Source organism: Coloeus monedula, assembly GCF_965178545.1.
Source record: "Coloeus monedula genome assembly, chromosome: 5".
Taxonomy (NCBI): Eukaryota; Metazoa; Chordata; class Aves; order Passeriformes; family Corvidae; genus Coloeus; species Coloeus monedula.
In genome coordinates, this window is record NC_138785.1 from 49,657,542 (window position 1) to 49,670,512 (window position 12,971).

Here is a 12,971-nt window from a genome sequence, read left to right on the forward strand (position 1 = left end):
TGTACAAAGATGATATGAGCATCTTGACCTTGTTGGTCTAGTATCTCATGACTTTACAGGGGTAAAGTCTTGCATTTATTGTAGTCCTGTGTAACAGGGACATGATACTAATCCACTTTTAAAAATGAGTACTGAGACACGAGGAGACTTACCCAAGGCTGTGCAAGTCATCTGTGCTTAAATGGAAATGTAATGAAAAGCTGCCTGAGCTATTCCCTTGCTCCCAACACACTTTTGATATCAGTGGATAAATGTGTGGAGAACTCTGGGTGTCTATTTGCATAGACATATAGACAGTGCAGTAAGGGGTCAGGTCCTTTGATGCTACAGCTCTAAGAGATCTATGCAGAGGTGTTAATCAAAGAGTGCAGTGCATCAGAACGGCAGCTGTTGCTGTAATGGGTAGGTTTATTTGCAGATAAGTAGATAGATAAGTAAGAGCAGTTTAATTCTTATTACTACAAGCTTCAGGGTTAATTTAGCTTGTTCTGTTGATAATTATAAAATAATTTTGAAACGTATGAGCAGTCAATTAGAAAATTTCAACATGTGAGTTTTGAAATAATAGCTTCCAAACCATCACGTATTCTGTCGAACATGAAGGTGACATTAGAGTATTAACCATGAGGACTTTTTCATTTAGGACCTGCATGACTGAATTGATAATGTAAACTATTATACAGACCATTCATTGATATTTTCTTCTGTAAATGTTGGAAACCCTGGGATATTATAATTTTTTAAATTTCCTCTTTAAAAGGCTTCATTGGAAGAATAGTTTGACCCTTGCCCATGTCCTCCAGAATTTTCAGAGCATCCCAAACAGATTTTTCAGGAAGGTTGGGTCCCAGCCCCTGAGGTCCTCTGCTGTCACAATGTGAATGATGAGGCCCTCAGTCACATGAGGTTTTTAGGCTGAACATTGCTGTTGCCCAAAACTCTGATGATTATTGCTGCCCCTAGGATTCCTTCAGCTGGGGTTTCTTATAGTAAGAAAAAGCATTGTGTGTGTGTGACTGCACCGCTTTGCATGATCTATTTTCCAGTTTGTTTTTTCCTCCTTGGTTAGTATCTTGTGAAGAATAATGGTGCTTAGAAGAAAAGGGGTGCTTTTGAAAATAGGAAGGGGACTCACATACATGGGAGATGATTAATATGTGTTTAGAGTATGGAAGAAGGAAGTGGCACACAGGCAGTGATGGGTTGGATTGGAGCTAAGGACACTGTTCTCACGCAGTGATGATTCACGAAGCTGATAAAATGTAAGTCTAACCTTTGTTGTTGAATTGCTATGACTTTGTGAGGTTTCTGTTTTCCTCACAAGCATATTACCATTAATGATAATACAGTATTGTGTACAATCTGTGACTTGGTATGATTGCTAGAATGTAGGTTTTTATTCACATTCACTGTATTTTTCCAGTATCACAATTTTGCCAAAAAATAATTAAGTCCAGGAGAGTTTGGTCTTTGACTGATTTTAAGTTAGCTGAAGTTGCCATTGATAAATTCAGGAGGTAGAAGATGAGGCTGAGATTTTTCTCCAAATGTGTTAAGAGTCAAAAACATTTGGTCCTTGTTGTGGATTAACATTTTGACAAAGTTAAAAAGATGCTACTCTTTGTTCTGACCAAAATAGTCAGCTACCAAATCTGTTCACTCTTGGCCAGGAGAATGTTGCAAACTGTGCTTCAAATGAACAAAAATATTTGGGTATCTGTATCATTTGTGTCAAAGAAATGCTGTTTTATGTCAACCACTCTATTTAATGTCAAATATACAATACCAATATATAAGAATTTTCAACTTCCTTTTGCAAACTAGTGAGAATCAAGGAAGGCAAAGCAAAACATGGGATCAAACAGATTTTACTTTCACTCTTCTGTCTTTTTGAGCTGTTATTTCTCAGAAATGTTTAAGTTCAGTATTGTGATGCTATGCCTTATAGGCTTCTAACCCAATCAGTGATACAAATTTATTTTGACATTAGCCTGAGAGAAGAAAAGCTGCATTGTTTAGAAAAACAAACAAATGAAAAATTGGACAGAGCAACTGAAAAGCAAAGCACCTCTGAATTTTCTAAAGAGTTATAGGATTAAATTATTATTGCAGATGCTAATTAAAGCATTTATCGTGAAATTAAAATATTTAATATTTGAAAATTCAGAGGTAAAGGATAAACTTGGTTGAATTGTAATTTGTAGGGTAAAAAGGATTGAACATTAAACCTAATTATTTTTTCTGTTTTTAAAAATTAATTACTTGAAGTCTGGTAAACTCTACCATCATTATAACTCTGCATGCTGCTAGCTTGAATTTCGGCACTGAAAGCATTGTACTTTGACCTCTTTTTCTCAGACTTGGTGTCTTTACAGGCTCTTCTGACACTTTGGCTCTGAAATTTCCCCCATAGCCATAGACACAGTAAGTGCTGATGTCCATAACTGAAAAAATATATCTACAATAAATGAGACTTATTTACTCCTCAAGCAATAGTTATTTTATGTAAGATAGATTATGTAGGTACTGAGACCCTTTATATAAGGTCTGCTGTGGAAAAAGCTTTGCCAAGATTTAGCAAATTTTGCCTCAGAACAGTCTTTCTGATTATCACGGGAACATCTTCCCAGCTTTCCTACAACACACGGTTAGTAGGTGGCAGGACTCGAATCAGTTTAGCTTGAATATTAAAAGCTAAGAAGCTTTCTGAGACTTTTGTACTTCATCTTTCAGTCTTAGATTTTCATTGTTATTGGGGAGTTTTGTTTACTGTGGTTACACCTTTGTTCCCAAGTTGTTTGTAAACAAGTGTTTCCTAGTTTCTTGATGATAGACCTGCAGTTTTTCACTTTGAAGTCAAGGAACAGGATTGTCATACACAGCTAGTAGAGATTGTCATACACAGCTGTAGAGATTGTCATACACAGCTAGTTCATCACTACACACACTTCCATCTCGTCAAGTTTTCAACTGAAATGTCAATAAATGTTTCTGATTTTTCAAATATAGTCAGAATAGAAATTTTCAATGAAGACTGAAAGTCAAATACAGAAATGATCAGAAGGGTTGTTACAGCATTCCTCCCTACAACTGAGGATGGTTCTTTAGAGATAGTGACTGAGCTTGGAACCCTATTTCTTTTTTTCTGTCTGTTTTTCAGATTTCCTCATTCCAGTTTGCATTTCAGATTTTGCTTTGGTTATTTTTCCTATGCAACTTATTTTTAGCTCTTTCAAAGTCTAATTATTAGCTAGAATTCCTTAACTTAAGAGAAGTTTTACAGGAGTGGTAGGATATATAATTCTGGACAGAATAAGGGAATGCATCAAGATTTTTTTTTTTCAAAAAGATTAAAAAAAGTACTGCAATTACTTTTATGTAGTAATTATTTGAACTCAGTAAGAGAAGACTAAAGAGTAAAAGAAATGGTAAATACACTTGGATTTTTTGGGTATTGGGGAGCATTGGGGAGCATCTAGGTTGTGTTTTTATAATTGATATGTTTCTGAAAAGTCAATGAACTTGTTGCTTTATTCCCTTTTAGTACCGGCTCAGGTAATTACCTTTGCAAGTTAAATCCATACGCTGAAATTTTGATGAGAATATCTCACATGATCTCTTGCAGAGTTTCTGTCCTTTTATTCTGTTGGGAAGTCTTTTTCCTCAGGATGTGCAACATTCTGCAAAGTGGATCAATATTGGAGATTGATTTGTCAGAGGCTGTGTCCAAGCCTGTCACTGCCGTTAGCTCTCTCTGTACCTTTGTTTGACTTCCTGTTCCTGTCACCAGGCATCCACTGTGTTTCAGGGTTGCTCTTTCTCCATGTCTGAATAAAAAAAGGATAATGAGAAGTGTTTTTATTTTTAGTGACAGTAGTGGGAAAAATGTCCCATAGTCTCTCTTCTAAGTAATCCCTATTCGTATCTCTTACATGCCCCTCTTATCTCTCCTTGGTGCTTCTTTTAGACTCAGAGTTCTCTGTACATCAGCTATTTGGAAAGAAAGAGACAGAAATTTATTCAGAGAAGGTCCTTTTCTTACATTAATATGAATAGAAAGACATTCTCTTCCCTAGACACTATCATTCAAACTGGTTAAACACATTTTTTTACAAATTTTTTAAAAATACTTCATGTTTAGATTAAATGCTTAGACAAAAATGACTGAAGTTGACAGATTAGGCAGAAATAAAAGGCTTGAAATGAGTTATTCAAATAGAGAAAAATCATGCTGCAATTCCCTAGAAATATTCCACATTTTCTTGATAGTATTAAAGGTCATATGTATCTGGCAGACATTACTTTATGTATTTAAAAATGAATACGTGTTCCTTTGAAATGCATTGATGGGGTAGTGTTTCAGTTTTTAACAGGGCTGTTAAGGGTTTTGGTAAAAAATAACCAACAAGGCAGTTTCAAACCACAGTCCTCCTTCATCAGAGTATTTTCAAGGATTCTATTCACTAGTATGTAAGATCTACACTCCGAAAGACCTGAAGGGAACTTCTGGCTGTCTGCTATTTCCTTCTATGTTCTGTGCTGCGCACACATCAGAAGGTAAGTTTTGGAGAGAGGAAATGGACTCAGTTTATTTATCTCTGCAGTGGGGTTTGATGTTGATACACAAGTGCTTGTGCAGAGCCTGAGTAGTCAATGCTTGTGATTGGAGCTTTGAGGAGGATCAGTGGAGAACTCTTTCAGTCCTCATATTGTTAGACAGTTGGTTGCTTTTAGAGAAGAGATAAGTAGCAAGTGAGATAGATTGTTGTCCAATCTGGTGGGTGGGCCTAGGTGAAGCCAAGCCGTACCATGATGAACTAGTTTATGCAGACTGCTGTAGTGTGTTATTCCTTCAGTGTGCCATCTGCACCCTGCATAGATCTGCCCACAGAGACAACCACTAAGACAACCAACTAATGATGTGATCCTCCTACTGTAAAGCTAATTTCAGCATTCACTGAAAATGTCTAGTGTGCAGGTTTAATAAATTGAATTGCAGAAGTTGCATCACAAACTTACACTCATCACACGGACGAATATCATCAGGTTATAATAAGTGTGCATATACCGGGCAGATAATTTTGCTTTGAGTAATTACATTTTTTGATTCTTCTGTCTAAACTTCTACTTGGTTTTCTTGAAAGTGATTTTGATGCTCAGATGCATACCAATCCTGCTAGTATTCTACAGCACCAGTTACATACTAATATTGTTAACATTTTTAAACAAATCTGAAAGTAAAACTACACATTTCCTTAAGGCAGATATGAAAACTAGACTGTACATTTTAAGAATTAAATTTAAGAAATTATACCGATGTAAAAACAAATACTAATATGCAGATCCTATATTATCTAGGTGAGATTTAGGTCCATGAATCTGAACTGTTTATCTGATAGTGTATCAACCACAGTATTTCTAACTGTTTTAAGGACTCAGTGAAAAGCTGTATATGCCATTTCCCCTTCGCTTGTTTTTAATTTCTTTTTATTTGTCTTTTAAAAGACTTCTATCTTATAGTATTTAAAATTTGGTTTTGTGGTTATATATATATATCAGTTAATGGCTTTAAGAGTGGTCAGGAAAAAGACAAACATACTTTAGAGAAATGACTATTAAAAATTTTTACAAGTAGGGAATGAGGAACTCTGGCTTGAACTCTTCATTAAACAAAATGCTGTATTTTAGAAGGTAATTAAAAAAAAATGTTCAATCTGCTTCAGGACAATACTGCTTGCTAATGGACACTTACAATTTTTGAGATATTTGGAACATGTCCATCTTTACTCCAGATGCTAAAACTGCCAAAATCTGCCAGCCATTATCGGAAAGGATAGGAGTATGGTTTTTGTTTTTTGAACTTTTCCCATACAAATCTGGCCTTAGCAAAAAAAAAAAAAAAAAAAAAAAAAAAGAAGACTACCATGTAGTGGAGATTGCTTATACTCAGGTCAGTTAATCTTCTCCCAGAGATACTAATGTCTTTTTTATGGTGCATACTGTTATGCACAACAACCCCATATTAAAAGAGGAATGAAATTTCCCCACCATCTTGTTCTTCTGACCATTGAAGAGGGTCAAGTGCTTCTTAAAACTGCAGTAAGAATCTCATCATCTGTACCTAAACTTCATGGAAGGTGCTATAATACATATTTGAAAGATTATGTTTAATTGTACTGTATTAGAGTCTAGCTGTGTAAGCACCATTTTAGACACCACACAGCAGGAAACACTTTCTTGTCTAGAAATGATCGCAGGAGTCCTTTGAAGACCTGGAATTATGCTCCTGTGATTTTGTGGAGATACTGCACTATATACCGGAGAGTGGTTAGGTCATGTCCAGAAAGAGCACAGGGTTTTTTACATAGGTTTTTTTTTTTTTACATCTGCAGAATGAATGAAATTAGCATCAGGTATTAATCGGAGTATTTTTTCCTAGAGTCCAGATTTGTGTTTCTCACAGAATATTAGTCTTGATTGAAAAAAAAACATTACACAGGATTTACCACAAAGTGGCACATACATCAAATAGGAATTAGTTTCAAAATCTTTATGTAGCATCTTTTGATAAATGCTGGCTTTTTATCATGTTGATTATGTTCAAAGTACTTCAATACCTTCCTATTTTTTCATTTATTTTATATGGTAACATCAATAGGGATATCCATGATCATAAGTAGAATAGATTTGGCATGGAATGGAACATGGGATCACTGAATACAGCACTGCACAGGCAGAAGTTGTATTTTGCTTTTCATAATCATTTTAAATGGATCTTGACAAATTAATTTCACCTCTGTGCCTTAGTTTCCCTTCATACAAAATTGAGATCCCAGTACTTCCACTGAAAAAATGCAAAGAGGTCTGTAGAAAGTTAAGTTATTTAAGAACTATGTGAGATTTTACTACTATTGTGGTAAACAGAAGCAGAAGGTGTTCATCATCATTCACACCAAACCTTGGTTTATTCTGTGTTTCCATCTTCTAAATGAGATGTTCTGAAATAAAGGTCTCCAGCCCAGGCTGGATGGTGTTACAGACCACCCCAAAGGTGAGGGTAACTCAGGTTCTATATAAAAAAGTTAATTTTGGAAAATTTTGGTTGCGGGGGAAAGGAGGTATGTAGCCATTTTGGTTATTAATATCTATAGCAATATAGCAATACAAAAGCATAAAAATAACACTGAAGAAAATTTACAAGGAAAAGAAAGAAATAGAAAGAAAGGAGAAGAGCAGAAAGATATCCCCACTCATGGATTCAATGACAAGACTTGGTTGTTGTAATTTCAGTGTTTGCTGGTCAAAGTGATGGTCTCAGTTTTGATCTGCCGGGGTGGAGGAAGCCCATGAAGCATAGAGTTCAGTGGGTTAATATAGTTCAGGTTTACATGGGAATGCCCAGACACCTCTCCTGGAGAGGGGATTTTTATCCTGTCTTTTGCAACACCATGGATCTGTTGCAACTGTGGATCGTGTACAGTCCTCTGGTGGAAGACCCCAGAAATGAGTCTGGTGGCTATGGTCTCTCCCTGACAGACCAAGCCAGGGCTTATTTTCAGCACATCTGCTCAGTTGGGTTTTCTTGTGGATACATTCTTCTCAGCCTTGTTTACTTCCCCTTAGACCTGAGATAATTGGACAAAAGCAGCACCTTTATCTTATCTCAAGTTCCCATCAGGAGGCTTAACTTACTGTCCAGATTCCAGGAATTCACAGAGGCATACCGGGGAGAGGGAGAGAGGGGAGTTCTGTGGTCTCAGATGAGCAGTTGCTTCTTCATGCAGTTTGCCATAGTGGGCAAAGTCCTTTGGTGGTTACCTTAAGAGTGTTTGAGCCATTAACCATTACCTGTGGACCAGTCAGATTTATCAGCAGGATCTCTCAAGGCTGCAGTTCAGATTCTTTCCTGCTCATTCTACTTCCTTAGTTGTTGCCTTGCAGCAGATGTGAGCTTTTGTGAAGTGTTGCTGTTTTGATTTATTGGTGTTTCATGTCTGCTTTTTTTCCTGTTTTATTTCTCTTGTAATTCTTTTTATGTATGTTGGAAGACAGTTAAGAAGCAGGATCTTTGAAGTTCTTTATTGATGGAAATATTGCAAAAAAAGTTCAGATTTATATTCTAATCATTTATGTGCAAGGGTGTTTGTCAAAAGAACCTGCAGGACATATCACTCACTCCTGTTGAATTTCAGTGGAATTTCAAAGTCTTACTCCCTCAGGCTCTTATTCCCAATTCTTTATACCTCAAACATCAATCTTACCACAAAAATGATTTATTGGTAAGCCCCTCAGACAAAAACCATGAGGAAGCTCTTAGGGCAATTATTTTCCTTTAATTACCTGGTATTTCTATCCAGATTTCATATACTCCCCTGCTGCTCCTGATCCTCCATGATACTATGCATTTTGTCACTTTGCCTTGTCTGCAGCTGCTATTTGTAAATGGGATTTTAAGTCACATGATGTTTAACAACTAAAACAACATATAAATCAGCAAATAAAAGAGGACAATTGAATGTGGTCTGTCATAGACAAATGAACAAACCACTTGTTATGAGGCAGTGTCTCTGGCAGTGATAAGGGACTGTACAAAATCGAGTATAATATCAAAGTAAGACATGTTTTAGAGGTTCATAATTTTGTATTAAACAGATATATTTACTGAAATATTATTAGAGATAATAGAAAATGGAGTTAAAGAGAACCAAATTAATTTTCAGTGTATTGTCACGTTAGTTTTATTTAATATTATTTTAAATATTTAAAATCTTAATTAGAAAATTCACAAAATTTTATCACATTAATGTACGACCTTCTGGTATAGTTAAAAATTGAGCTTCTGTTTTTTGTCAAATTAGTTTATAAGTATCCATAATTTCCAAAATATCTCTTCCTACCTGTCACAGTTCGTAATGAGAACTGCTTTCTCTCCTGCCCCTGTCATGCTCCTTCACATAAAAAAATTCTCTTTCCTTTATTCCACATGCTCTCCTTAGCCTCTGGCCCTGACCTGGAAAAGGTCCTCACAGCTCTTTGGCTCACAGACCAAAGGAGCTGAAGAGAGCTGTCACTTGTCGCTGTCTAGTCAGCACTCCTTTTGTATTGCTGTATGATTGATGGAGAAGAACCTTAATGCTTGTTAAGCAGCACACAAGGGAGCCAGCAGAAAATGATAGAGGCTGATGAGTTCTTTGAAGTCACTTTTATATTGAAATCCCTTGAAAATTTTATATTGGTTAAATTTTATCAGGCCTTTTCCATTCAAAGATCGTTTACTTGAAAATGGTTTGTGCAGAGCAGTTGCAGTAGTACAGACTGCTGCAGCATACTAATACTTTGAAATCATGAGACCATTTTGTACCTGTCCAACAAAACAAAATTGCACCAAGGTAGCATTTGCCAATATGCTGAATACAGTTTGCTTCCAACATAGTTTTTAAGCTCTCCCATATCCAATTTATGTGCTGTGCTGACAGTAGCAAAACATTAAATCCATTTACAGTTCCATTTTGAAGATAGTTGATGAATTTACATTATCAGTGTTTAATCAGTTGTTTGCTTGTGTTGTGGTTTAACCCCAGCCAGCAACCAGCTAAACAGCAGCAAACCCCACCAGATGGGATACCTAGCACTGGTTGACACAGGCATCTGGTCTAGGTCATCTATTTTTGCTTGCATCCTTTTTTTGCAGACTGTACTGCCTTCCCAAGACTAGGCATCAGAGTAATGTTCACCAGGCAGTGAGTGTCACCTGTTAATCATCAGTTACTGTTTCCTACCCACGTACTTTTGTTCATAAAATCCACACCACTACAGAGCCTTGCATTCCTCTTTGGAGAAATCTTATATCATTCTGCTTGTATATACTCTACCCTTTAGGGGTTGCCTTGTTTCCTTACTTCCAGTCTCAGCCATTCTCCATGCTCTTGAAATGCTTGGTTACTCTACAGGAGAAGATGCTGAAAGAACTATTTAATGTCTTCCTGTGTATTTTTTCCTTACTTTCCTTCCTTACTGTGTTTAATGAAGATACCCATGTCACAGATACTTTGTGTATCAGATACAGAAATCTAAATATTGAAAGAGTTCAATATAAAAACAACATGAACAACAAACCAATCATGAAGAAGAATGTCATACCCTTAATGCATTGACTTCCTGTTTATTATTCTCAGTATTATACAATTTCTTGTGATGATTGTTCTCCCTTGACAATTTTACCAGGGGAATTTTGCAAACAGAGGTTTTCTATTCTTTGTTCTCAGAAAGCAGATTAGTGTTTCATTGTTTCAAAAAAAGCATGTATTTTTTCCATTACAGGAGTACACGATAGATGTTTTCTTCCGTCAGAGATGGAAGGATGAGAGATTAAAGTTTAAGGGCCCAATGAACATTCTTCGATTGAACAACCTAATGGCCAGCAAAATCTGGACCCCAGATACATTTTTTCACAACGGGAAGAAGTCAGTGGCACATAACATGACAATGCCAAACAAGCTTCTACGAATCCAAGACGATGGGACACTCTTGTACACCATGAGGTATGTCTGTTCATCTGTTCATCTCTTCTCCACTCAAGCTATTTCTTGATGTGATTTTTCCATTGAACAATTAAATCAGGTTTCAGGAGAACTCTCCCTTGTTTTATTTCTCTCTAAGGAGATAGAAAGCTAGGAAAATGTGTGTTTAGTTTCCAGTTCTGTTAAAAGTCTCTTGGCTGATAATGAATTAGATCAGTTTTCCTACCCATGCCTCAGTTTTCATATTTTTGTAATATATTAAAGATACTGAACACCTGAATAAAGTTATCTGAGACCTTCAGATAGTGTTTACCAACTCTGTCTTAGAATCATTAAAATAGTATGAGAGTTTTTCCTGTTACTGCAGCCATTGTACTGAATATGTGAGCCCCTAAGTAAATTTATTATTAAGGTCAGGAGCAGTTAAAAAACAGAGAAAGAATAAAGAAGTAATAAGGTCTCAAACTCTTTCCAGCAAGAGCTACAAGGAATATATGTCTTACTCTGTAATTACTGTTTCTTTATGTCTAATTATAATATTTTACTTAGAATTTTTTTCATCCTGTGCATCATTAGTAGCTAGATAAATATTTAGCTGATAAAATGTTAAAATTTGCTTAGAAAATAGAGTATAGAATATGCAAAATTATAAAAAACCATGTATACATAGATATAAATCAGCATTTTATAAGACTGATTTCTTCTTTGGTAACTCTTTTTGCAATAATGTTACCTATGTGAATTTTTTTGAATTTTTTAACCAAATTGCCAGAAGCCCCTGACTTATTTTCTTTCTTTTTTTTTGGACAGTACTTAATAAATTGAAGGTGAATGTAGACTTAAAAACCCCAGCCTAAGTAAGATAGAAAATGTGAGCTCTAAAGTGAACGTGTACCGTGGTACTTTCTCCGTGCAGCCATGCCAGCATCCTTGAAGCCCAGTTTCAGTACACAACTCTGAAACCCTTACAGTATTGAGTGTTGATGGGTAGGCTGCTAATGATGCTGGGTAATGTAGTGGTCAGAGAGATTCAGGAAAGTTTGCTTGGTGTAAATTGAGACCTCATGTTTTGTATTTTTGCTGGAGCTCAAATCAGTATTTGAGCTATTGTCCATATAAGCTGACTGAAATTCTCTTCTTCCACAAGGTATAATAATCATACACTATAAATACAGGAAATACTGTTTGAAACCATTGTGAAATATAAACTGGGTCAGATTAATTATAATTAACTAACCATTTTCATTACTTGTAAGTCTGTTGGTTCTCAGGGTACGAGGTTAATATGTGCACTGTTATAACTGTTTTGTCTAGACTTTAAACAGCTATTCTCATCGTGTCTACATAAAATGATTGTGTGATTTATATCAGAGGCTCATGCAGTTCTTTCCTTTGCCTTCAGCTGTTTGCTGATTCTTATCTCTCAGTGCCCCTTGAATTTAGAAAAACATTCCTGGGGAGTGGAGGAATAGAAACATGAAGTATCTTTTGGTGGAAGGCTGGGAGAAAATAGCAGAGAGTACAATGACTAGGAACCACTGGGAGTACAGAAGGATGTAACTGATGTTTGAGGCTGAGTGAAGAGGAAGAGAGGGCATACAAAATGAGAGAAGAAATCTCTACCCAGAGGAGACTTACAGGATAGGAAGGAGAAACATAGGGGTGTTTTTGGTTTTTTTTTTCTTAAATTAACAATAGTGGGGTAGTCCATGAAAAGCTTTCTTCAAACTGTTTTAAATTATTTTTTATTGTACTGATCCCCATATATGAAACTGGGATATTGGTGGGGTTTTTTCACAAAATGAGCAAAAGTGGATGCTTTGTTAATATGTGGCCACACTTTACATAAATATAAAGAATAATCACAAGTAACATGGAGAATGAGAAGCAGCAATCTTTTGAAAGAACACAAATATTTTTTCTCTATATCTTCCATTCAAACTGTAAAAAAATGAAATTCAGAAGACTGGAATACAGTTCCTTGGGAAGTTAATTGTATTCTAGATGCTTTTATAATGAGCCTTTAAGAGCCATTTTAGCCCACATGTACCTCAGAATATTATGAGAAGAAAATTACTGTTCTTAACAATCTGAAAGTACTTAATTTGTATTTTTCTTTAAATGCCCTTGGCTCATAATTTTGAGGTCAGCTTTTACAGGTTCTTGATGTGATAAGTAAATGCCTTTCAAAGGAGCACATAAAATGGGAGAGGTAAAAGCTGATTTAAATTCTTGTTAGTTTAATATAAAATTTCAATTTAATCTACTAGATCAGGATGAACTCTGTTCACTTCTGTGGAACTGATTTTCTTGTCCTACTAAATGACTTAAATGCAGAGTGGTCTTTTGCCTTTTAGGCTTACAGTCCAAGCCGAATGTCCAATGCACTTGGAAGACTTCCCCATGGATGCTCACTCATGTCCACTGAAATTTGGCAGCTGTAAGTATGTA

General features: G+C 35.9%; 1 protein-coding gene across 1 annotated transcript in view; it reads left to right on the top strand.

Moving 5' to 3' along the window:
- GABRA2 (gamma-aminobutyric acid type A receptor subunit alpha2) overlaps window positions 1–12,971 on the top strand; it is a gene marked incomplete at both ends in the record, with an annotated part of 57,300 nt that overhangs the window by 27,477 nt on the left and 16,852 nt on the right. Inside the window, 2 exons of the mRNA XM_082282460.1 lie at window positions 10,321–10,541; window positions 12,878–12,960. Coding sequence (XP_082138586.1) covers window positions 10,321–10,541; window positions 12,878–12,960 — 304 coding nt within the window. The remainder of the gene's footprint in view (window positions 1–10,320; window positions 10,542–12,877; window positions 12,961–12,971) is intronic.